Raw genomic sequence first — 26,759 nt, 5'->3', positions numbered from 1 at the left:
CATAGGCAAAAATATAGTGATAAAAGTAATAAAATATAATAACATGAATGATATTAGAATTAAAAATAAAAATAAAATAAAAAAGTAAAAGAGGGATGAAATCGAATTGAAAATGGAATCTTTGGGACAAATCAGGATGAGATGAAAACGTAGGGGGTTTAAATGCAACATGCGAGAAGATGTAGGGCTATATGGGGCAATATCCCAATACCCAAAACGACGTCGTTCGGAGATTTGTCAGTTAAGGGGTTTGAGGGTTAAATTGCAATAAAGTAAACAAATTGTGGCTAAATTAAAAAGAAAAAAGGACCACATTGGAATGGCCTCAAAAAGAAGAAGGAACAAGGGCGCAAATAGACCCTTGGTCAAAAACGCGCGGATCTTAGGACATCTCGGGTCGGGTTGTCGGGTTTGGTGTCAAACGACGCCGTTTGGGGTGCTGAATGTACGCCTCAAAACGACGTCGTACCGGGACCTTATAAAACTAAAAAAGGTTAAAAAAAAACTTCATTTTGTTTGGGTTTAAGAAAAAAAAGGAGAGAGAAAGGGTTAGTTTCTCTGAAGAAGGCCTGGGACCGGCCAAGGGATCCGGCCATTCCCCCGCCGTGGCTCCGCCGTGCCGGCCACCGTACACGGTGGCCCAAAATCCCCTGAAGGTAAAAAATTTCCTTTTCCTTTCTTTTTCTTTTTTTTTAAGAAAAGTGTGTTTGTTTTTTTTTCTTTTACTTATATTATATGTTTATGTATATGTAAACATAGAGCATATTTGGCCATGGAATAGAAATGAAGAAAAAGGAAAAAAGGTCACCTTAGCCTTCAGTTTCGACTTTTGGGATTTTTAGGGTTTGATTCGATTTTATTTTTTACTTTGATATCGCTAGAGTTGCTATCTTAAAGTAGATCAAATGCTTGCTTTGTATGTATTAAGAGTTGCCGAAAATACAATGGTTTCCGTCTGGCTTTTTATAGCCTTATTTCTCTACAACTTGCTTCTCAATTAATCACTCTGTTCTTCTTGCAGGTACACGGCGGTGGATGTGACAATGGCGGTGCTGCAGGTGTTGGCTGGTCAAAGGTCCCTAGGTGCGGTGCACCTAGGGTTTGTTTATTATTTTTCTGATTTTGGGTAGTGGGCTAACTGGGCTAGGGTTAGGCATTAGGTCTTGATTGGGTTCTGGGGTTATTTGGGCCTGTTTTAGGTTGGGCTTTAGTTGGGTTAGTTGGGCCTGCAAATTGGACTTGTACAAAGCTAAAACATATATAAACTTTTATTTTGTATGCCTGCTTACATTTTCACTGTGCAAAAATAATAAGGTATACCAAATCCGCTTATGTTTTGGTCTTAACAATCACACATAATTTTTTATGCAATTGTGAGTGGAAGAATGATTTTGTATTTAAATTTCCAAACTCAACATTATTTTTATTATTTTAGTATTTTTATCGTTCTGATAATAAAAATATTTTATTATGACAAGCTAGAAAGCAATTTTTCGTTCTCATTAATAATTTTAGATAAAAGTTGAAAGAATAACAAGCAGATAAGAAAAGTGAAAGATAAAGATATGTGCTTACAAATCATGTTTTATCTAACACAATCTTATACTGCTCAAACAACTATCGTAAACATAACATAATGCAAATTACAACAACTAAGGCCATCACCCATTTTTACCAAATCTGCTACACCCTTCCACAGAACACTATACACATCTTATCTTGTGCCTTCTCTGTTTCTTAAACTTGACGGAATATTGTTAAAATGCTTCACTAGAGACCCCAACGGCAACCCAAGTGGACCATAAAGTTGCATTCAGATTTTTTACATTCTAGGGCCTGCCCATTACAAACCTCACGACATACCTTACATGGAGGGCAATTCCAGATGTTTTTCACAATAGTAAGTGGATGCTTATGAAAACTTTTGATTTCGTTCCCAAACTTCACATATGGGAGATCCCCAATAGCATAATTGAGATGAAGAGAGTTATCACAATCAACACAATAGTAAAACCAACGATTTCGCTCTCTTTCTTTCTCACAGAGATCGTAGTAATATTGATAAGGCTCAAAATCATCAAAATGAGTCAAAGTAAGAGGATGCCTGTCATACTTGTACCAAGCAGTAAGTGGTAGTGTTGCACAATGTACATCTAAATTGAAATCACAGCGCTTCATGCATCTATATGCAACATACCCTAGTGTTTCGAAACAAACACTGCAACTAGTTCCCTCGTTGTTGTGGACAAGAAAGAGTGAATGCTCATGACTTTGGTGCTTCAAGGTGTCTAACAATAATATACATTGAATGTCAATTTCGAAGCTGCAATTTCCTTCGTAGCATCTGTAGCTAAATCCTTGATACCAACGACCGCAAGCATTGCAACATGAATAACCAAACATATCGTGTGAGTTTGAGAGAGCAAGCAAATGCTTGTGAAATGGGTGTGGCATTTGTTTAGGCAATTCAGCGCAATCTTTGTGGAGAAAGAACTTGCATTGCTCACAACTATAAAAAGGAGTTGATATAGGTCTCGTGCACCCATCACACTGACTATCATCATCTTTGGTCTTCCCACTAAAAGTGAGTCTTAAATTATGATCATGATGGGAATGCTTGATCTCACTTGCTACCATTAGCTCTCCAATACGAATTTGTTCAACAACATCAGTAATCAAATTCCAAGGTTCATCCACCACTACCTCGGACCTCTCATCATAGCCTTCAAGCATAATTGTTCCATCCCAAATTGCTTTATCAGTTGCACAACGTGCATGAGCAATATAATTGCAATCAGAAGTAGAACAACGGTAACTGCCGTAGCTTGTATCAACTTCCAAATAACAAACTCTGCACATCCCATCTTCAACTTGATTTTGTCTAAAAGAATAAGAAAGACAGATCGTGTGACGATGTCGTGTTATTATTGTACAGCCCAATTTTGGGCCCGAAATTAAAATAACCCCAAACTTAATACCCAGCTTAAACCACAATCCTTAGCCCAAACAAATCAAAACCCTAGCCCAACCCAAACACAAAACAACAGAAAAAAGCTAAGAAAACCCTAAGCTATTTCAGCCACTTGCTCCCTGTCCCATCCACCACCGCCTCTGCTCCCACCGACAGGTCAAGTCCACCGCCATTCACCTGCAAGCATTAAAAAAGAGAAGACAGAAAGCAAAAAGGGGCAGTGTGCACAAATATATAAACCAAAAACGAAATTGTAAAAAGGATTCGGTTTTTTTTGGTGAGAAATAAAAAAAGAAGCACTTGATTTTAAAACACAAAAATCAGTAAGTCAAAGGCAAAAAAAAATCCAATCAAGAGAAAAACATTAAAAGAAGAAACGAAAACATAGAATCAAAGATCAGAGGAACAAAGGTGATTTCATTTTCTTTCAATTTGTTTCATTTTTCTTTCTTTTCTATTTTCCACGCCCTTTTATTCGCATATATACATATATTATAAACAAAAATAAGAAGAAATATACCCTTTTTTAAAACTCCGGCCACCGCGTGAGGTAGCCGGCGACGGCGCCGGCGCGGAGGGCGCGACGGACGGCGAGGAGTGCTGGCTGGACCTAGGGCACCTGCAGAGAAAAAGAAGAGGAGAAGTTTTCTTTTAAAAGCAAGAAGGAAATAAAAAAATAAATGTTTGACTTATATAAGGGTACCGAACGGTACCGTTTTGGCCCTCCCCCCCCCCCAAGGTGCAAAACGGCACCGTTTAGGGGTGGAGCGGGCTGACCCGACCCGTCGACCTGGGATCCGCGTGTTTTTGAAGCGAAGGGGTTATTTCGGTTTTGGCCCCTCCTCTTTTTCGTGCGTTTACAATCAAGTCTTTTTACTTTAAATTCGGGCCTGAAACTTGTCCCGCTTTTCAACTTGGTCCACGGCCACGTGTTACACTTTGAGCCGGGGGGAATATTACACTTTTAGTACCTTTAGGCCGTGTTCCTGTTGCAATTAGGTCGTTTCCTTTTTATTTCTTTTGAAATTTGTCCCAAAATTCGTTTCCCTTTTTATTTTCATCCCTCTTTTACTTTTGCTCATTATTTTATTTCAATTTTAACATTATACATACTATTATATTTCATTATTATTATTATTATACTTATTATTTATTAGCCTTAGTATCATTCTCGTTTAATACTTATATGTATGTATGTTATATAGTATATTAATAGTTTGATATTATTGTTTTCTTTTTATTAATATATTTGTATGTTATGCATGTACATCAATACTACATCATATATATTTCTTCTTCTAAATACAATGCATGCATATATATATTATATTTTCTAATACATACATATATATAGATATATTATGTACATAGATATATATATATAGTAATTTTTATTACTTTAATTTAACACTTAATATATTTGCTTTTCATATTTCTATATTATTATCATTATTATTATTATTTGTTATTTAATATATTTTTATTATTGTATTTTTATTACCATCATATTATTATATCGTTGCACCTTTTACTTTTATTACTATTGTATTATTACTATTATTGTTATTATATTTTCCTCTTTTGTATTTACCTATACGTTATTATTATTTTTTTATATATTAACTAATTTAATACATATATTTAGCACATTTATTTTACTTATATGTCGTTACCCCTATTATTAATATTTCATCATTTATTTTATTTATATCTTTTTAAATAATAATTTTAAACTTTAGGTTATTTATTATTTGTATTTTGTTATTACTATTTGTATTTACCATTATTATTACTATTATTTTCATTTTTTATTACTATTTCTAATATCATTCCTTTATTATTTTCTATTATTATTATCACTATTATTAATACAAATATTAATACTCTTATTATTATTTTTATTATCATCAATATTATAGTTTTACCACCACTATTATCATTATCAACATTATTATTATTATTATCGTTTTCATCATTATTGTCATTTTTGTACTATCATGTTTTATATTTCCTTTATTTACTTATGTATTCGATCATTTCATTTTTCTCACGCATTTGTTTATATTTACGTATTACTAACCTTACTTCTATGTCATCTTTTCATAATTACTCGTTATTATCACTCATTATTATACGTTATTATTAATATCATAATCTACTTTTATGTATTACTATAAATTACATTATGTTTTTACTCAATGCCTTAAAATAATCCTTTCATAAAAGTGATGTTCCGTATTTGGCAATTCGAGACAATCGTGCCCTAACTTACTGGGTTTCAATTTTTCTCATTTAACCTATATAATGGAATATTCATTTAAATTGCAACACGAGTCTCAAAAATGCTTACTTTCGGAGATACGAGGTGTAGTGCCCTAACTTACCGGGTATGACACTTTGTTACCTCGAAATAAGAATTTTTGCAAATAAAGGCAATGTTCGGTGTTCGAAAATTCGAGAAAACGTGCCCTAACTTACTGGGTTTCGACTTCTCTCGTTCACTCTAACTAGCCGAATATCCTTTTAAAAGAAGTCAAAATACATCAATTTTAAATAAAAGGCAAGCTCATTCTCAAAAGTTCGAGATGCCGTATCCTAACTCACTGGATATGACGTGTCGTTGCCTCGAAACGAGAATGTCTTTAACGCTTCAATGTTTACTTCACAAAAAAGGGATCGTATTTTAAATTCTTTCAAGTTTTCAAATTTTCGACATTGAGACACTAATTAATCAACTAGGTACCAATTTTGGGCGTATCGAGGATGCTAATCCTTCCTCGTGCGTAATCGACTCCCAAACTCATTTTCTGATTTTCGTAGACCAAAAATTATCGTTTTAGTAAGTCTTAACTTTTATTAAAATGATTAATTTAAGGTGATCCGATCACACCTCATCAAAAAGGATTGGTGGCGACTCCCCGTTTTTTTGTTTTCATTTTCAAAATCCAAGTCGACTACCGTTTTACCAAAAAAAATGGTTACGACAATCATGATGTGGCGTGGCAATGAAATGCAATTCTTGTGGACAAGGAGGTGACATGTAGCACAGAAATAGGGGGAGTAATCTCCGTCAGTGCCACAAAAATCACAAACAAACGACATTTTTCTAGATACAAGCATCCACGGGTGTTCATGACTTGCAACTGTGATTGTTAGTGGTGAAAAAAGAAAATCATCAAGTGAAAGATCAAAGTTGCAAAGAGAGCAGGAATAAACAAACCCCTTCCATTGGATTCTGCACATAGAGCAACTACATTTCTGGGGATGAGTAGGCGGTTGTGGCAAGAGAGTAAGAGGATGCTTATGGTCACAAGGGTGATTAATCTCAAGGGGTAGTTCAGCACATTCCTTATGAAGGTTAAAAACTTTAGTATATGTGCAATCTGAGCAGTGGTAAAATGGACCAGATATTGGTTTTTGACACCCGGAGCAATCAAAACGGTCACAAGGGTGATTAATCAAAATGGATGGGGGTGCAAAGACTTAGGAAAAATTGCAGCAATGGAGGATTGAAGCAAAGCACAATTGATGTGCAGATCGAAACCACAATCATTACAATTATAAGCAAATCCCTGAAATCTCTTACCACACAAATCGCACCAGTTTGTGTTCCGAGAGGGTGTTTGGGGTGGAAGGGATGCTGAATCTGGGGGGCTAACTCTAACTCAGCACATTCGTTATGAAGATAAAACTCACATTGATTGCAGCCATAGCTCCAGCCCTCTACAGGTTTCTCACACCCAAGGCAAAGAGCTGCTTTGCTTGCAACACTGTGATCTTGGATGAAGACCAAAGGATGGTGATGGCTGAAATGTTGAATTTCCATCTCTCTTTCTTTCCAACTCTCAGATACTGTGAAATTATTTAGAAGAAGAAGAACAAAAATGAAATTGCTTCATCAAATTATTCCAGGCCTCATGGTTAGTAGATTATTTTCTTGGGTGTTGGTTTTGGTTTTCATAAAGAAAGGAATATATTGATGCTTTGCCCAATCTTCGAAATTCTACGAATAGATATACATATAATTAAGCAAATAAAGAAAGAAAGAAGAAGGAAACATCAGAAGAAAGTAAGAGGAAGAAGGAACTAGGAGAGGACACTTTTCTTCGGAAAAGTTCGTCGCTTGCTCTCCACGTTTCATTCCAATGATACCAGTTCCGATGTTAACAAGTATACTTACATTCAGGGACCAAAACTAAGGGTGTGCAATAGTAGGGTCAAACTGACTAAAGCAATTCAATGGGTCGATTTTAGTTTTGTCGAGTATGTTGTTGGTCCAGTAAGCTTGTTTTCATTTTGGAAATCTAAAATCAAATTAATCGACTTTCAATTTTAAATATAGCGAGTTTTGTCATATCCACAAGTGAAAGAAAAAATTAATATTAAAAACATATTTATAAAAAAAGTTTATTTAGTATTTTGTTGTCAATATTATTTAATAATTCAATCATAGTATTCATAACTAAGTTTTCTTATAAGCTCAGGCTTAATCTTTATACATTTAACTTTCAATGCTTTCATTTAAGCATTTCATATGCAAATAGCCAAAGACGAAAACACCATTATATTAATATTTATTACTTTATTAAAAAATAGTTTTTCAGTAATTTTCTTGATTGAATTGATGTCTAGTTTTTTTTTTTTGAGATTTTTTAATTGTTAGTGAAAAGTTCCAGATATTCTTCAAAAGAAATTGTGAAATATAATAGGATATTATTTTCAAATATTAAATTTTTATTTTTATTTTTATTTTAAATTTTGAAATAGCTAATATTTTATTTGTTATCTGGAATTAGAATCTCATTGCCTTAAGCACCAAGCAACCTAAATTAATAAAAGAAGAAAAAAAATTAATTTGATTTTGTCGGGTTTATAGAGAATTTGGTTCTATTTTGATTCATAAAAAAGTTTGTTAAATCTTTGGATTGGATTGATCGATTGCTCACTAGGAGACAAAATCGAAAATCAAAATATTTTAATTAAAATGATTAGCATAAAATATATATTATTGAGAGCCCAACTTCAAAGTTTTGGGTTAAAGAATTAAATTAAATTGAATTATTAATTTTTAAGAGTCTAAAATCGCCAATTGAGCTTTAACTTAATTGGCATACGCATTGTTGTCAATACAGGAAGACATGAGTTTGAGTGTGTTGAAGTGCATTATCTTTCTATTTAAACCCTAAATTTTAAGTACTAATTTGAACCTTGAAATCAAGTTCAAATACCAAAATGTATATTTATCCTAGAATAAAAATATTTTATTGACTATTTTGGATTAACAGTTTAATCGGTGATTAAACCAATCAAATCATCAATTTTTAGTTGAATCGATGTCAGTACAGTTGTGACCAAATCCAATTAATTACAAATGCATCATTCATAAGTTGTAGGTGAAAGACATAACTAGAAACTACTAAAGACTAACAGATAAAGAAGAATATGAATTAGTTTAATATCAGTTTAAAAATTATTAAAAATTAAAATTTTTACTATTATTATAAAGACTTTTTTTCATAAAATTTATAATAATATGGAATTTAATCCAAAGGTTCATTTTTTAATATTTTTTATAATTTTTTTACATATTTTTTTATCCACATCAATAATGTATCATAATATAATATTTATTATTATTAATATATGAACTATACATAAATTAAGGATTTAATTCTAAGGATTAAAACTTAAATTTAAGTCGTTAAATGTATTTAAGAATTAATTTGAATCGATGTTATTAAATTAATTTAAATAAATTATAAGTAAATCTGTTTATAGATTGAAGGCTTAATATAAAATTTATTCTTTAAACTGTACTTGTTTTCTCAAATGGGTATCTAAACACTTTTTTGATCAATTTGAGTAGCTAAACTAATTCCCCCTCCCCCCCCCCCACCCCACATTGGTCAATCAATTTTGTCAGTAATTACATGGCCCAATTACCAGTTGACACGTAGCAAAATAAAAAAATTAGAAAATTTCTTTTTTTGATTTTATAATTTTATATTAATATTAATATCAATTAAAAAAAATATTTCCTTCCTCCACCACCGCTCTCCCCTCCCTCTTCTTCTCCAAAGACAACTTGCATCTCAATTTCCTTTGATCTTCAAATGGAGATTTTGTCATCTTCCATCTACCTGGACAACATTAAGTCAAGAATTAAAACATCATAATCCCATTTTTCTCAACACTTTCCCTTGTGCTACACTTTACTGTAAAAGATCTTATTGTAAGGAAACAAATTCAATACATAAAAAAGGAAAACACCAATTTCAGGCTTGAAATTTATTTCTTGAGGGTCATCTTCCCAAACATGTGGTGGACGGATTTGAAGGCAACTATGGGACAAAGAATCAATGTTTAAGAAAGAAATGAAAAATAATTCTTTTGATGAAAATATAATTGAAGGGTTAATAAAGGGCGAGGGTTAGGAGGGGAGAGGGAGAGAGAGGGATGGGAGAGCAATGTTAGGGAGAAGGTGGGAGAGAGATGAGGTGGGGAAATACTTTTTACTATTTTTTTCAATTAATATTAATATAAATGCTAATATAAATTTATAAAATCAGAAAAATAATTTTAATTTCTCTATTTTTTTAATTTTGGAATTTTTTTATACAAATAACGAGGTGATTTTTTTTTACCTCATGTTAATTGGTGATTAGAACACATCATCATTGATTGAGGTTGACTAACAACTGGCATAGTGACTTTTACGGGCCTACTGGACCATAAGCTTCTCAAGCTCAAGCATTTGCTTTTCTAATTAGAGACCAACGTCTTAGGGCTAACGTCGAATCTGCTTAAGGGCCTACTGTAACACCTCTAACCCACATTTGTTACCGGAACAGGGTTACAAGATGTTATTGAAGTTTACGGAATAATTACACAAAAATTTCATTATTTACTTATATTCACATCAAAGTTGTTCACTCGAGTCATAGTCACTAAATGATTAATATATTGAGCTACAGAAATCCAAATTAAGATCTGCTAATTTTTCCTGAAACTAGACTTACATATCTTCCTACCATAAAATTTTCAGAATTTTTGGTCTAGCCAATATGTACAATTTATTCTTTAAAGTCTCCCCTGTTTTGCTGTCTGATAGTTCTGACCCCTCTTCACTAAAAATTAATTATCTCCTCATAAAGGATTCAGATGATGTTTTTGTTTGTTCTTTTAAAAATAGACTCATTAAGGATTTTAAGCATATAAATTATAACCCATAATTATTCTTTTACAATTTTTAATGATTTTCCAAAGTTAGAACAGGGGAACTCAAAATCACTCTGAACTTATCTCATAAAAATTCAAGTATCTCCTAATATGAAAGTCTTTTGCTTACACCGTTTCTTCTATGTGAAACTATATTTAATAGGATTTAATTCCATATCTTATTCAACCTCTAATTCAATTTTCATAATTTATGGTGAATTTTCAAAGTCGAACTACTACTGCTAACTAAAAACTGTTTTAGTACAAAATATTGTTAACTAGTTTATAATATCTTTACTTCATTTCATTTAAACTTTATACATGCCATATAAATCTTTAAACATAAAACAAAAGCTATCGGAATTGATCTGGATAGTGTGCATTGTTGTGTTGATCCGATCTACCAATTTCACTTCAATTCAATCTACATAAAAATATCAAGCACACACAAGTAAGCTTATTGAAGCTTAGTAAGTTTATAGGTTTAAAAGTAATGCTTACCAAACACAATATTTCCTAACAATAACAAAACATTTACTAAAGTTCCTAGTCATTCACAACCACTGTTATAATACTTCATATAGTTGAGCTCAACATTAACAACTACTCAATCTCTTTTATTTGGTTCACTCCTCTTGTATTACTTATTATCAAATAAGGAAACGGCTTACAAAATTGAGTACGTCGTTGCTCAATGCCATGATTCACAACTCAGTATAGTTTTCCTCATTGAAATACCATACCTACATTTTACAACTCGGTATGGGGAAAGCCATACCTACATTTCTTAAGTCAGTATCGATAATACCATACCTATGTTTCACAACTCAGTATGGTTAATACCATACCTACGTTTCACAACTCAGTATGAATGATACCATAGCTACGTTTCACAACTTTGCCATGGATCAACCATGGTCTTATCCGTCAATTCATCACATGTCACGATACGAACGTTCTCAATCCTGCATTTTTTCTAATTTGAATTTCCACATTTATTCTTTCATTTTAACATAATTTTCACAATCCCACAGCAAATTCATATTTAATAACACATTATATCATTCAATCATTCACAAATAAACATGTAAATTCAACCATATGAACTTGCCCGACTGATTTGTAGAAGATTTCGAAATCTAGGAACTATTCTGCAACTTTTTCGTTTCCTCGTTCTTCTTTGGATTCTTGATATGATGTAAAAATATGAAAACCAGCTTTCTGCAGACCTCCTATGGCGTTTTAACTGAGAAAATATGAAGAGATCTCTAGATTTTTCAATTTTGTCCTTATTTTATATGTTAAAATTATAGAATTTCTAATTTTGCCCTTATTTTCCTTATTTTTCTGTTGATTTTCTTGCCCTTGTCGTCCAGCCTATTCACTTTTAGGCTTAATTTCCCTTTAAATCCTATTTCTTTTAACACTTGAGCTATTTAATCCTTTTAGAAAATTTTGCATTTGTTACAACTTAGTCCTTTTTATTTAATTGACTACCCAAACGTTAAAATTTCTCAACCAAACTTTAACACTAACTAAATGACACTCCATAAATATTTATAAAAATATTTATGGCTTAGTTTTCAAATTTGAGGTCTCGATACCTCATTTTTTGACCCGTTTGACTAATAAATTCTATTAATTCACTAAATTCACCAATTTACAAATTTTTCTAAATTCTTACTTGACTCATAAATATTAAATTACTATCTTGTTCAATCTTACTTGTTGAATTTAGTGATCTCAAATCACCATTTTTGACACCATTGAAAATTAGGTCGTTACACCTACTAGGTTAGGTAAATATCTAATGTGTTCCCCGACGGAGGAAGTCATTTTTGGAGGGAAAACTATGCGTTTAATCTGCGTGCTCTTTGGTTAGAACCTATAAGAGACCCCAGTGGTTTGGACTTGAGTAGGTTGAAAAAAGACATACAACTTTGGCTACCTTTCATTTTGTTCTAGGATTCTTCCTATTCGTGGGTTATTTACGGCACGCGGGAAGAGCTTGCGCAACTGCAACAGGATTTGAAAAAGTAATTGATTGTGATTTTGAGCCTGTTCTTTCCATGACTCCTTTTAATTGAGATAACTGAGACAAGAGATCCAATGCTTAAGGTAGGAATCAATTTGATTACACTATATATATTGAAGGAATCAGATGATATTTAAAAAGTATTATGTTTTCCTTTCGTTTCAACTCATTTTCTATCTAAATTTTTTTCTGGCTCAGCTATTCCACCTAATCGAGCCATTACCTTTTATTAATATTAAGATTCTTAATTAAGAAGTCAGGAAAAAGTAATAAAGAAAGAAATCTATTCATCAAGCAAAAGGAGAGAAAGGGATTCGAACCCTCAATAGTTCTTTGTTTCGAACTATACCGGTTTTCGGGACCGAAGCTATCAACCACTCAGTCATCTCTCCGAAAGCTAATTTTTATTTTATTTTTATTCCAACGAATCAAACTAAAGGATAACTAATGGGGGTACCAATGTGAAAAAAAAATAGTTTAAATACTCAAATTGACAAAAAAAAAGTTTAAAAATGTATTTGAGAAAACATGTATAATTTAGACAGCAATTTTTATAAGCGAAGATTGAATTGGGTAGTGTGAGAGCAAAGTTTAAGTTTAGGGTAGATGAGTTGATGGGCTAAATTGTGTCGGGCTTGGGTTGGTCTTAATGTTTTTTTTTCTTTTTGCCTTTAAAACAATTTTTGGTATAATTATTTTCAAATCCCATGACTTTGATTAAATTTTTTCAAACTAATAGTGCCACATGGCAGCATACAATTGGTTGCATTCAAAGTGATGTAAGATTTTAACTCCATTAGAAGGATATTAAATTTTAAGTGTCAAAATTAATATTTTAAAAGTAAAGATATCATATTAGATATTTTGATAAAGTATAGGGATTGAATATGTCATTATCATTCTTTTTTCATTATGTTGATCCAAATATTCTTAAACAAGTTATAAAGAATTTGATATTTATATTTTCTCTTTCCAACCAAGATTTTTTATTTTGTTTGTCGGATTTTTTTTTCCTTTTTATCTCTTTGCTTAAACACATCTCTTTACTTAAGCCTAAATCAGCAAAGAAGATGATTTAAAATAGAGGTGTTTATGGGTCGGATTGGGTTAGGCCTTAGCAGTTTTTTAGGCCCAATTGATAGGTTTGGTCTGGCCCACCCGTATTAAATTTTTTATATAGAAAATTTTAAAAACATAACACACCAAATATACTTAAAATATTAAAATAAATGTTTCCCAATAAATTAAAAATAAATTAAAATAAAAATATTTATACGTAAATAAAATTAAGATAGGTGAAATTGAACAAGCAAATGTCTCTAAAAGAGTAGCAAAATTGACAATAAAATAAGAGTTAGACAATATCTAAACAATAACAACATAATAGTGAAATGACAGCAAAACAGTGAAAAATAAGAAAAAGAGTGTTTTTTTTCAAATTCGAGCTGGGCCCAGGTTAAAAAAAACTTACTCGAGGTCCAACTCATTTTCTAAACAGGCCATAATTTTTGTCCAAAACTATTTCGGGCTTATATTTTTGCCTAAACTCTCCTACTTTTCAGGCAAGCCTTCGGGCTAGGCCACACGAGCCATGAATACCTCTAATTTAAAATAAGAAGCAACGCTTTCAATTAACTTTTTTGATCAATCACTAATTTTTACTAAGGTAGTATTTGAAAAGTCATCTGATAACTGAACTTGGGTGTAATTACTTGAAATTAGTTAAGAATGTCATGTTTTTATAAGTATTATAATTTGTAGGACCCACTAAATTAATTGTAATTGGAGCACCCCGCTTATACTTTTCAATTTCTAGGGGAAGATGAGAATTAGAATAATTACGCATATAATTACACCAAAATCTACCTTTAAAAAATTATACTTTACAAGTTATAAAAATTACATCATAAGCATAAACACAAATGAGTATTTGAGATCGTTGTAGCAAAAAAAATTATAATTATAAATTCTAAAAAAAAATGTATTATAAAAATAATATGTGTATCTTATAAAATTATAACAAAAATTATATTATTTAAGTCCTAAAAAATTTCTAAAATTTAGGTATCAAAGTTGATATTTAAAAGTGAAGATACCATATTAGATATTTTGATAAAGTATAGGGGTTGAATATGCCATTATCATTTTTTTTATCATTACAATTTTGGAGGAGATAAATTACACAATACTTGAATTTTGGTATCAAAATACAATAATTTGGAATTTGGTCACTTTCATTGTAGTTATGTCCGCTTCAACTGGTATTATGTTTGACTTCAACTGATAATAAAAATATAATAGAGAGGAATAATTTTGGAATAGTTAATTCAAAAATAAAAATTATGCAAAAGGTTATCTAATTAATTTTAAATAATTTCCCCCGAATTCAATTTAGAATTTTTGCATAATAGTATTTTTGTTATATAAAATCAACGGTGGATTTTGGCATTAAATTTTGAGAGGGATTAATCAAGGTTTAAAATATTTTTGGGGCTTAATAAGAATTTTTAAAACTTTTAAAAATTTTTATTACAATTTTTTAAAAATTTTGAAAAAATTAATGAGAATTTTTAAAAAGTTTGAGAGAACTTAAATAAAATTTTCAAATTTTCTCATATTTAGTTTTGTTATTTTTAGCTTTGAGCTATTACAAGACCTATAAAAGGCGAGAACTATATGGATTTATTCATCAATTCAATAAAAATAATATTCTCTCATTTGAGTTAAAAGCTCGTTTTTCTTTTGTTTTTCTACTTGTAAGTGCAACAAGCTATGTTTAGAATTTTAAAATGATTCGAATGTGGGTTCGAGAGATCGAAGTATCTTTTAGAGTTCATTTTGGTTTTTTTAAAAAAGAATAAGGAAGAAAATGTTTTTTATTAATGGAAAAAGCGTTTAGTTTAATTTATTAATATTTTAAATTTGGCAGCTTAATATTAAATTATTTAAGAATTTGAAATTTTAAAAATAATAATTAAAAAAAAGTCAGATGTTAGGTTTTAATATTTAATATATTTTTAAATTTTATAAACATAATTAATTTTTATTGACGTGGCACACGTGAATTGTCATGGATGTTACATAAACATTAATCATTCACATCATCAAAATTAACAGCTCGTTAACTTTTTCATCTAGTTCTGGATAATTTAATAAAAATAAAAATTAAAAAGCGAAATAAAAGAAAAGGGTTTTTTTTCTTAATATTTTGAGGGCAAAGAAAAAAAAAAGGACTTTTTTCCTAAATTGATTTTATTCTTTTCTAAGTTGTAAAAAGTGTTGATTTATCTTTAAAATGAAATTACAAAAAACTCTGACGGAAAATTCAAAAAAATTAGAAAAAGACCTCAAATAAAGAAAAAATTCTTTTCTAGAATTTAGGCATAATAATATTATTTTAAATATGGAGTACAAATAATTACTAATTAAGTGAAATAAAATTAACCTAACTTGTAAAGCTAAAACATATTTACATTTTTTTTTATGGCCGGTTGATTTAAGGTCACAAAATCTTGATTGATTTATGTCACAAACCCCATACATTTCCACTTTGCAAAAATAACAAATAAGTAAATAAACATTTATAGATATACCAAATTCGATTATGTTTTTATCTTCAAATGCTAAATTTATGATTTTTAGAAAAAAAAAATGAGAAACCATTTATACATTTCATGGTCTTAACAATGCACTCACAATTTATGAATGGAGGAATGATTTTGTATTTAAATTTCGAAATTCAATATTATGTTCATTATTTTAGTATTTTCATGGTTCTGATAATAAAGATATTTTCTTATGACAAACTAGAAACCAATTTTTCAAACTCATCAGTAATTTTAGATAAAAGTTGAAAGGATAATAATCAAATAGAAAAGTGAGATAAAAATGTGTAGTTACAAATCATGTTTCATCTAACACAACCTTCTACTGCTCAAAATACTATCATAAACCTAACATAATGCATATTACAACAACTAAGGCCATCACCCATTTTTACCAAATCTGCTACACCCTTCCACAGAACACAACACACCTCTCCTCTTGTGCTTTCTCTGTTTCTTAAACTTAAGTGGAATATCATTCAAATGCTTCACATGAGGCTCCACTTGCAACCCCAGTGGATGGTAAAGTTACATTCTGATTCTTTACATTCTAGCGCCTCCCCATTGCAAACCTCACGACATACTTTACATGGAGGGCAATTCCAAATGTTTTTCACAATAGTAAATGGATGTTTATGAACATAAAATTTAACTTTGTTCCCAAGCTTCATATATGGGATCTCCCCAATAGCACAACTGAGATGAAGAGAGTTATCACAATCAGCACAGTAGTAAAACCAACGATTTGGCTCTCTTTCTTTCTCACAGAGGTCGCAGTAATGTTGAGAAGGCTCAGAATCATCAGAATAAGTCAAAGAAAGAGGATGCCTGTCATACTTGTACCAAGCAGTGAGTGGTAGTGTTGCACAACGTACATCTAAACTGAAATCACAGCGCTTCATGCATCTATATGCAACATCCTCTGACTCTAGTTTTACGAAACAAGCACTGCAACTCGTTTCCTGGTTGTTGTGGACAAGAAAGAGTGAATGCTCATGATGACTTGGATGCTTCAAGGTTTCCGACAATAACATACATTGAATGTCAATTTTGAAGCTGCACTCTCCTTCGTAGCATTGGTATTGAAATCCATGATACCAACGACCACAAGCACTGCACCATGAATAACCATTCTTATCGTGTGTGTTTGAGAGAGTAAGCAAATGCTTGTGAAATGGGTGTGGCATTTGTTTAGGCAATTCAGCGCAATATTTGTGGAGAAAGAACTTGCATTGCTCACAACTATAAAAAGGAGTTGATACAAGTCTCGTGCACCCATCACACTGACTGTCATCATCTTTGGTCTTCCCACTAAAAGTAAGTCTTAAATTATGATCATGATATGAATGTTTGATCTCACTTGCTACCATTAGCTCTCCAATACTAATTTGTTCAACAACATCAGTAATCAAATTCGAAGGTTCATGCACCACTTCGTCGGACCTCTCATCATAGCCTTCCAGCATAATTGTTCCATCCCAAATTGCTTTATCAGTTGCACAACATACATGAGCAATATAACGGCAACAAGAAGCAGGACAACGGTAATTGCCATAACTTATATCAACTTCCTCGTAACAAATTTTGCACATCCAATCCTCAACTTGATTTTGTCGAAGAGAATAGGAAAGAGAAATCGTGTGACGATGTCGTGTTATCATGATGTGGCGTGGCAATGAAATGCAATTCTTGTGGACAAAGAGGTGACATGTAGCACAGTAATAGGGGGAGTGATTTCCGTCAGTGCCACAAAAATCACAAACAAACCACATTTTTCTAGATATAAGCATCCACGGGTGTTCATGACTTGCATCGGTGATTGTTGGTGGTGAAAAAAAATCATCAAGTGAAAGATCAAAGTTGCAAAGAGAGCAGGAATAAACAAACCCCTCCCATTGGATTCTGCACAAATAGCAACTACATTTCTGGGGATGAGGAGGCGATTGTGTCAAGAGAGCAAGAGGATGCTTACGATCGTAGGGGTGATTAATCTCAAGGGGTAGTTCAGCACATTCCTTATGAAGGTTATAAACTCTAGGATATCTGCAATCTAAGCAGTGATAAAATGGACCAGATATTGGTTTTTGACACACGGGGCAATCAGGCTTGACTTCATTGTTATGATTTTGAATGAAGAACAATGGATGGGGGTGCAAAGAATTAGGAAAATTAGCAGCAATGGATGATTGAAGCAAAGCACAATTGATGTGCAGATCGAACATACAATCATTACAATTATAAACAAATCCCCTTAATTCCTTACCACACAAATCGCACTCCCCAAAATAAGGTGCTGGCAAAAGAGTTAGAGGGTGTTTGGGGTGGAAAGGATGCTGAATCTGGGGGGCTAACTCTAACTCAGCACATCCCTTATGAAGATAAAACTCACATTGATTGCAGCCATAGCTCCAGCCCTCTACAGGTTTCTCACACCCAAGGCAAAGAGCTGCTTCTGGGTCTACTTCTTCGCTTGCAACAGTCTGATATTTGAAGAAGACCAAAGGATGTGGATGGCTGAAATGTTGAAGTTCCATGGTCTCCCTCACTGTCCTACTCTCACACTCACTCACATCCATTACAAGAAAACCCTCGAGTTTGCTTCACTTTACTCCACCATTTCTGGTATACTTTCTTAGGTATTGCTTTTGTCCTTCTTAAAGAGAAGAATCATTTCCGTCGTTGACTTGTGAGACTATTTGTCAATATTTCTTTTCCCATAATACGCCAAGCATTTCCATCCTAAGGATAAGAATATGGAACATTCAATTTTAATAAATTAATGAAATCTGTTAGAGTTTGAAAAATAATATAATGTTTTTCTGTATAATATAATTGAGTCTTGTTTAAATTAATTAAGAAATTGAAATATATATAAATTTACTCTAACCAATCTTATTAAAATGTGTCTTTATTTAATAATATATTTTAAGTTTAAAAGCTTACTATTTACGTTTAAAATTTTACTATATATATTCGTTTCAATTTGCTTTAAAGTTTAATTTATTATAATTTATTTAAATTAATTATAAATAAAATTAGAATTATTTTTAATTAGATATTTTCAGTGTATATTTAATATATTTTAGAGCATATATTTTTTAAGCTAAACATCACACCAAAATATTGATTCGAAAATACAATATATCTATAAGGAATTTATCTTGAATTAATTTTTTTAAATATAATCAACAATTACAGGTAAAATATTATTATCGTGACAAATAATAATTTAAAAGCTATGCCACATGATTTGAAAAAAAATGTGAAAAGAATTGTAAGCATCAACAAAAAAGAAATTAGGCAACAAAATCGAATTCCGCAATTTTCAGATTAAATTAAAAGGTGAATAATGGTTGAGCATGTATATGACAATATTTTCCGTACAAATAGAAAGAACATTAGAAAGAATGTAACTGATTAGTAGAGAACTCCTGAAGTAAAGAATGTGACGAAACACAATTTGTCTCTAAAACCTATCATCGAAACGAAATCAAAGCGAAATCAGGATGTGAACTCGAACGGCTGAGGGGGCTGAGGTTCATCATTGAAGGCCATAGCTGATGAGGAACACTGTTGAATGCTGCTCATCACCCTTTTCTTTCTTGAGAGATTTTAACAAGCTTATCATGGAATCATGCTCAATGTCCTTTTGATCGATGTTGAATAAGGGTTGGTGGGTTAAGGATGATTTCGATTGTCTTCTCTTCAACTAGGAGGTTTTTTGAACTTGAGGAAGATATGATTTTGACTGGTGGTGTTTAGGGGTGATAAGAACATGTTTTAATCCAAGGATAAGTGAGGAGGGTGTGTAGGCAACTTTTCAAGAGTGTTTAATTGTGAAGGTTTTGATGTTGCTCCTTGTTTTGGTATAAGATATTTGGGGTTCTAATTAAAGACTCATGGAGGCCATAGGTTTGCTGTTACAGCATTGCTGCCAATTTGTTGGATGCTTCTTTTATGGTGTTTATTTAGTTTCTAAGGGATGCTCACAAATTGAAAACATGGGATGATGTCTTGAAGTTGATCTCTTTTTCGATTGCTATCATGAACTGTGGTGTATGCAGGTGTCATTGTGGTTATCCTTTTGAGGTGTTTTGATGCTTCCCTATGGATGTTGTGGTTTTTGTATCAGTTTTAATTTTATTGCAAGGAATGTTTTTCTTCTGTATGTCAAAGGTTTGGTTCGGTGTTGCTTGGTAGGTTGTAAGACTCAGACAGTAAGGAGACAATTCCAGGAGTCTGCAGTGTTAACCAGACACAACAGTGTGATATTCATAAATTCATAGCCCAACCACTGACCCAAACCTACAATACAGTTAGAAAAAGAGAGGGGGAAAAGGTGCAACAAACATCAATCACAAACAGCCGAGTAAAAACAGAACCTACCTGCTCTGGCTCTGAGTAAAGGACAACCAAGTCCTAGAACTGCCAAACCAATAAAATGACTCTTTTGATGTCTTCATAAACTTTGTCATCAGTAGTTCCTAAAGCTCCAAACCAAGTCCTAAGCATTCAGCATTTCGGATAACCTACATAAAAGCGTTCAATGTTATATTTCATATTTACTCCAGGGTAATGCTATTTTCACAACCAATTTGTGTCCTTTCTGAAACCTCAAAACCCTAATTTAAAAAAACCGAAAGAACAATAAAAACATTGAGCATGACTAACTATCCACTGAAGCAAGTACGAAAACCAAATTCTAAATTCCACAAAAGAAACCAACTACCGCAAAACTTGAGAGCATCGAGAATAACCATTCTGTTAGTCTTATTATATGGTGCAGGAATCCTCCCATAAGCCTTCAATTTCAAACGAGCGAGAGCTGCCACTCCCCGCTTAGTCTTTGTGAGGAATCATCCCGCAATAAAAGCAAATATCAATTACCATAAGCAAAGTCAAAATGAAGCTCAGTTATATACTTCACTTCATATATGCTGAAGCCAAATGCATTGCCTTTGCACCATAAGATTCATAGACCTTGTCAACTAATAGTTTTCTCTCAATCCAACAATAATAACCTCAAGCACACTCATTCTACTCTCTTTCACTTCTTCCCTACATTTTCCCAATAACCAACCATAACAAACACACAGATCTCTAATAAGAAAAATCAATAGCAAACTCCAATTATTAAGTTTGATATCAAACATAACAAAACACACAGATTCCTTTGGTTCTCTTGCAATATATAATATCCAAATCATAGAACTTCAAATCAATAGAAAAAATCTCTCAAAAAGTTTATAATAAAGGCTTCCTAAATTACCAAGGGTCAAAAACCCAGAAATTTCCATCCTTTTCATTCACAGACCAAATAAAGAACTGTGAAACCACACTACAAGGGAAAAGAACCTCGAAAAGAAAAACACACCCACGAATGGTACGCCAGAGGATGTTAGCAGGAGCAGGAAACTGGATGAGACCATGAGAAGGCTTAGTGTTCATACGCTTCCTAAGAAACCTCATGTGCTTCATCTTCTGCCTAACCAATCCACCCCACATGCATATCTCTTCACATCTCACCACCACTACTTTTTGAACATTCAAAAACTCCTTGGCCAATATGGAAGCCAACCTTCCCAGCATGTGAAGGCTTTCATCCACCACTACCCTTTTGGTGCACATGCCTCACCCTGAAACCATCTCTTCTTCCTAGTCGTTGCTTGGTAGCTTAGCTTAGGCCTCTCTTTAATGGAATTGGCGTGGCAGACCTCGTTTTAGGAATGGTTATTCATATGTTGGCGCCTATGGAAGAGTTGGTGGGATTTAAGTTTATCAAAGCTGATAGCTTCCCACGCCTGCATGCTTGTGTCAAGCATTTCAGCGAACACCCTCCGATCAAAGACAATGTCCCTGATTTACACTAGAGTTATAGATTCCTTGAAAATAAAAAGAGAATTTTATAGGAAATCTCAACATAATCACTCTAAAAAAAAAAGCAATCTTGATCGTTTATGAACTAAAACTTGCGAAATTATGAAAAAAGGATTGTGATTTTCGATAACAGAAAATTAAGGTTTACTCTCAACATAATCACTAGAACTATTATATTCTGTCAATAATTAATGTTTGCTGCATTCAGTGGTTCTTGGAAAAGTGAGGGAAATATACATTTTGGTACCTGAACTTAGCTTCAGAGTTTAAACTGATTCCTAAGGTTTTTTTTTCTTTTTTTTTGCAATTAGGTACTTGAAAATGACTTCAAAGTTCAAACTTGGCTTCTTAGTTCAAATTGGTACCTGAAATTTTTTTTTTCTAAATTAATACTTAGTTATTTGAAAGTACCAATTTGAACCAAAAAGCCAATTAGACCAAAAAAGCTCTAAGTATCAATTTGAATCTTGAAGTCAAGTTCAAGTACCAAAAAGTATATTTATCCTAAAATAAATTATCTTATTGACTAGTTTGGATTAATATTATAAAAGTCGGATTGTTTACTAAACCTATCAAATTATTGGTTTTCTATTTAATTTTTTGAATAACCCAATTTAATAGAAATTAAATAAAATTAAAATTTTAATAAAAATATAATTTTAAAAAATTCATTTCAATTGAATTATTTTCTTTTAATCTCAAATTTAAATTTTTAATTGATTCACAATAATTTACTTTAATTCCGATTAAAATAATCAATTTTTAGTTCAACCAATTTGACACACCATTGTGACCAAATCCAATTAATTTCAAATGAATCATTTAATTGAAAGACGTAATTAGACATATATACCATAATTAATTAATTAATTAATTAATTATTACAATAAATTATAAGTAAATCTATTTATATATTGAAGGATTAATATCAAAATTATCCTTTAAATGGTACTCGTTTTCTTAAATAGGTATCTAAACACTTTTTTAATCAATTTGAGTATTTAAACTATATTTTTTCCCACATTTGTAGCTCGTTAGTCATTCGTTAGTTATTCGTTAATCAACCTTGGTTAATGATGATGTGGTTCAATCATCAATCGACACATGGCAAAATAAAAAAATTAATATTTTTTTTGTAAAAGATACAAACAATCTGTACACTGAAAATATTTAATTTAGTTATTTGCACTTCAAAATTTCATAGTACAAATAAGACCCTAAAGTGGAAGAATACTATAAATAAAATTAAGAGTCCACTAAACAAAACTAATAAGTACGAAATCTTTACTCACAAAAATCAACACTGAATTGTTCCCTTTGTTATTTAGATATAAACTTATGATAGGAAACAAATTCAATACATGAAAATGAAAACACCAAATTTCAAAGTCGAAGTTTATTTTTTTGAGGATCATTTTTCCAAATATGTGGTGGATGGATTTGAAAGCAATTGTGAGAAAAAGAATCAATGTTGAAGAAAAAAAGGAGGGAAATTTTTTTTCTTCTAATGAAAATATAATTGAATGGTTAGTAGAGGGAGAGGCTTGAGGAGGGGGGATGGTGGGGATAAGAAGAGGGATGGGAGAGTAGTGGGGAGTGGGGGTGAGAAAATATTTCTTAATATTATGTTAATTAATGTTATTAAAAATATTAATATAAAATTATAAAATCAAAAATATAATTTTAATTTTTTTAATTTTTTATTTTTAGAATTATTTATACAAATAATAAGATGGCTTGTGGTTTTTTGCCACGTGTCAATTGGTGATTGGGTCACCTCATCATTGATCAAGGTTGATTAATGGCCGACTAATGGAGAACTAACAGGGTAGCAATGTGAGAAAAAAAATTAGTTTAAGTACTCAAATTGACAAAAGAAAATTTAGGTACCTATTTAGAAGAAATGAATATAATTTAGGTGGCATTTTTATATTAAGCCTAGATTGAATTGGGTAGTGTGAGGGCAAAATTTAAGTTTAGGGTAGACGCTTCATGGGCTAAATTGTGTCGGGCTTGAGTTCGTCTTAATGTATCCTTTTTCTTTTTGCCTTTAAAATAAATATTGGTATAATTATTGTCAAATCCCTTGACTTTGATTAAAATTTTTCTAACTAATAGTGCCACATCACAGCATACAATTGGTTGCATTCTGGTGTAAGATTTTAACTCTATTAGAAGGATATATGGCAATAATAAATGGAATTAAAGTTTAAGTATCAGAATTAATATTTTAAAAGTGAAGATACCATATTAGATATTTTGATAAAGTATAGGGGTTGAATATGCTATTATCATTTTTTATCATTACAAATTTGGAGGAGATAAATTACACCAACTTAATGAGAATTCTCAAAACTTAAAATATTTAGAGGGCTTAATAAGAATTTTCAGAACTGTTAAAAAGTTTAATTACAAATTTATAAAAATTTGGAAAAACATAATGAGAAATTTTTAAAAAAATTATAAAAATTTCAAAAAAAAATTTGGCTCCCATTACTGTCCGTCTATGTACCGAATTTTTTATGTCATTAATGATTTTTTCTCATTCATTCCTGTATTTAAATTTTGAAACACAACATTATGTAGTTACAAATAATGTTTCATCTAACACAACCTTCTACTACTTAAAAAACAATAATAAACATGATAAGAACAACAAAGGCCATCACCAATTATTACCAAATCTGGTAAACTCATCCAGATGGACAGAACACACCTGTGATGTTGCGGCTTCTTTGTTAAACTTGAGTGGAACACCATTGAAATGCTTCATTTGAGTCTCCAACGGCAACCCCAGTGGACGGTAAAGTTACATTCAAATTCTTTACATTTTAGGGCTTGCCCATTACAAAGCTCACCACATACCTTACATGGAGGGCAGTTCCAGATGTTTTTCACAACAGTGACTGGATGTGGATGATAAAATTCGAGTTTGTTCCCAAGCTTCATATATGGGAGATCTTCAACAGCACAATTGAGATGCAGAGAGTTATCACAATCAGCACAGTAGTAAAACCAATGATATGGCTCTCTTTTTTTCTCGCAGAGATCGCAGTGAAGTCGAGAAGGCTCAGAATCATAAGAATAAGTCAAAGTAAGAGGATGTCTATCATACTTGTACCAAGCAGTGAATGGCAGTGTTGCACAACCTACATCTAAATTGAAATCACAGCGCTTCATGCATCTATATGCAACAGCCCCTGAGTCTAGTCTTTTGAAACAAGCACTGCAACTTGTTCCCTCATTGTTGTGGACAAGAAACAGTAAATGCTCATGACATGGATGCTTCAAGGTGTCCGAAAATAACATACAATGAATGTCAATTCTGAAGCTGCAATCTCTGTAGCATCGGTAGCTAAATCCTTGATACCAACGACAGCAAGCACAACACCATGAAATATTATCCTCATTGTGTGAGTTTGGGAGAGTAAGCAAATGCTTGTGAAATGGGTGCCGCATTTCTTTTGGCAGTTCAGCGTAATCTTTATGGAGAAAGAACTTGCATTGCTTACAACTATAAAAAGGGGTTGATATAGGCCTCGTGCACCCATCACACTGACTATCATCATCTTTGGTCTTCCCACTAAAAATGAGTCTTAAATTATGATCATGATAGGAATGCTTGATCTCGCTTGCTACCATTAGCTCTCCAATACTAATTTGTTCGACAACATCAGTAATTAATTCCGAGGTTCACGCAACACTTCCTCGGACCTCTCATCATAGCCTTCCAGCATAATTGTTCCATCCCAAATTGCTTTATCAGTTGCACAACATACGTGAGCAATATAATGGCAACGAGAAGCAGGACAACGGTAATGGCCATAGCTTATATCAACTTCTTCGTAACAAATTCTGCACATCCAATCCTCAACTTGATTTTATCGAAGAAAATAGGAAAGAGAAATCGTGTGATAATGTCGTGTTATCATGATGTGGCGTGGCAATGAAATGCAATTCTTGTGGACAAGAAGGTGACATGTAGCACAGTAACAGGGGGAGTGTTCTCCGGCGGTGCCACAAAAATCACAAATAAATGACATTTTTCTTGATATAAGCATCCACGGGTGTTCATGACTTGCATCAGTGAGTGTTTGTTGTGAAAAAAAATCGGCAAGCGAAAGGTGAAAGTTGCAAAGAGAGCAAGAATAAACAAACCCGCTCCATTGGATTTTGCACAAAGAGCAACTACATTTCCGGGGATGAGTAGGTGGTTGTGGCAAGAGTATAAGAGGATGCTTACGATCGTAGGCGTGATTAATCTCAAGGGGCAGTTCAGCACATTGCAATCTGAACAGTAGTAAAATGGACCAGATATTGGTTTTTGACAACCGGTGCAATCAGGCTCGACTTCCTTGTTATGGTTTTGAATGAAGTGTAAAGGATGGGGATGCAAAGAATTAGGAAAATTTGCAGCAATGGATGATTGAATCAAAGCACAATTGATGTGCAGATCAAACTCACAATCATAACAATTATAAGCAAAGCCCTGAAATATCTTACAACACAAACTGCACCAGTTTGGCGCCCCCATAAGGTGATTGTGGCAAAAGAGTGAGAGGGTGTTCGGGGTGAAAAGGATGCTGAATCTGGGGGCCTAACTCTAACTCAGCACATCCCTTATGAAGATAAAACTCACATTGATTGCAGCCGTAGCTCCAGCCCTCTACAGGCTTCTCACACCCAAGGCAAAGACCTGGTTTGCTTGCAACACTGTGATCTTGGATGAAGACCAAAGGATGGTGATGGCTGAAATGTTGAACTTCCATCTTTCTTTCTTTCCAACTCTCAGATACTGTGAAATTATTTAGAAGATGAAGAATAAAAATGAAATTGCTTCATCAAATTATTCCAGGCCTCATGGTTAGTAGATTATTTTCTTGGGTGTTGGTTTTGGTCTTCTTAAAGAGATGAATAGGTTGATGCTTTGCCCAAATTTCAAGTAGCAAAAGAATTCTAAGAATTTACATACAGATATTATTAAGCAAACAAAGAAAGAAAGAAGAAAGAAACATCAGAAGAAAGTATAAGGAGGAAGAAGCAAATAGGAGAG

General features: G+C 32.4%; 3 protein-coding genes and 1 long non-coding RNA gene across 6 annotated transcripts; 1 reads left to right on the top strand and 3 right to left on the bottom strand.

Moving 5' to 3' along the window:
- Window positions 1–308: 308 nt before the first annotated feature.
- Window positions 309–1,332, top strand: LOC107957071 (uncharacterized). Its single transcript, XR_001700359.2, has 2 exons — window positions 309–656; window positions 1,022–1,332. It is a non-coding gene; the product is annotated as an uncharacterized lncRNA (long non-coding RNA).
- Window positions 1,333–1,477: 145 nt separating this feature from the next.
- Window positions 1,478–4,032, bottom strand: LOC107957069 (uncharacterized). The gene is made up of 2 exons (XM_016892496.2): window positions 3,492–4,032; window positions 1,478–3,148 (listed from the first exon to the last, which is right to left on the bottom strand). Exon 2 carries the CDS (start codon window positions 2,857–2,859, stop codon window positions 1,771–1,773), a length of 1,089 nt encoding a protein of 362 aa, XP_016747985.1. The 5' UTR covers window positions 2,860–3,148; window positions 3,492–4,032; the 3' UTR covers window positions 1,478–1,770.
- A 12,054-nt stretch (window positions 4,033–16,086) lies between these two features.
- Window positions 16,087–22,033, bottom strand: LOC107957068 (uncharacterized). 3 transcript variants are annotated; one of them, XM_016892495.2, is made up of 3 exons: window positions 20,587–21,938; window positions 20,216–20,358; window positions 16,087–18,568 (listed from the first exon to the last, which is right to left on the bottom strand). In XM_016892495.2, exon 3 carries the CDS (start codon window positions 18,403–18,405, stop codon window positions 16,318–16,320), a length of 2,088 nt encoding a protein of 695 aa, XP_016747984.2. In that variant the 5' UTR covers window positions 18,406–18,568; window positions 20,216–20,358; window positions 20,587–21,938; the 3' UTR covers window positions 16,087–16,317. The 3 variants fall into 3 exon arrangements, 2 of the variants coding, with proteins under 2 accessions (XP_016747984.2, XP_016747983.2); XM_016892494.2 differs by having other exon boundaries at window positions 21,204–21,914; XR_001700358.2 differs by lacking the exon at window positions 16,087–18,568 and adding an exon at window positions 19,046–20,068 and having other exon boundaries at window positions 21,204–22,033.
- Window positions 22,034–24,269: 2,236 nt separating this feature from the next.
- Window positions 24,270–26,475, bottom strand: LOC107960475 (uncharacterized). Its single transcript, XM_041091877.1, has 3 exons — window positions 26,210–26,475; window positions 25,598–25,996; window positions 24,270–25,361 (listed from the first exon to the last, which is right to left on the bottom strand). Exons 1-3 carry the CDS (start codon window positions 26,473–26,475, stop codon window positions 24,476–24,478), a joined length of 1,551 nt encoding a protein of 516 aa, XP_040947811.1. The 3' UTR covers window positions 24,270–24,475.
- Window positions 26,476–26,759: the final 284 nt, after the last annotated feature.

Source organism: Gossypium hirsutum, chromosome A02 (genome assembly GCF_007990345.1).
Source record: "Gossypium hirsutum isolate 1008001.06 chromosome A02, Gossypium_hirsutum_v2.1, whole genome shotgun sequence".
NCBI classification, from domain to species: Eukaryota; Viridiplantae; Streptophyta; class Magnoliopsida; order Malvales; family Malvaceae; genus Gossypium; species Gossypium hirsutum.
The sequence above is the reverse complement of the archived record's forward strand: the minus strand, read 5'-3'. Positions and strand labels throughout refer to the sequence as shown.

Bases quoted from the DNA above. Each gene is read 5' to 3' on its own strand.
- LOC107957069 (XM_016892496.2), bottom strand. From the start codon at position 2,859: ATGTGCAGAGTTTGTTATTTGGAAGTTGATACAAGCTACGGCAGTTAC.
- LOC107957068 (XM_016892495.2), bottom strand. From the start codon at position 18,405: ATGGATGTGAGTGAGTGTGAGAGTAGGACAGTGAGGGAGACCATGGAA.
- LOC107960475 (XM_041091877.1), bottom strand. From the start codon at position 26,475: ATGGAAGTTCAACATTTCAGCCATCACCATCCTTTGGTCTTCATCCAA. The intron at 25,997-26,209 runs GTAAGATATTTC...ACTACTGTTCAG, and splicing joins AAACTGGTGCAGTTTGTGTT to ATTGCAATGTGCTGAACTGC. The intron at 25,362-25,597 runs TCTTCGATAAAA...CGAACAAATTAG, and splicing joins ACGATTTCTCTTTCCTATTT to TATTGGAGAGCTAATGGTAG.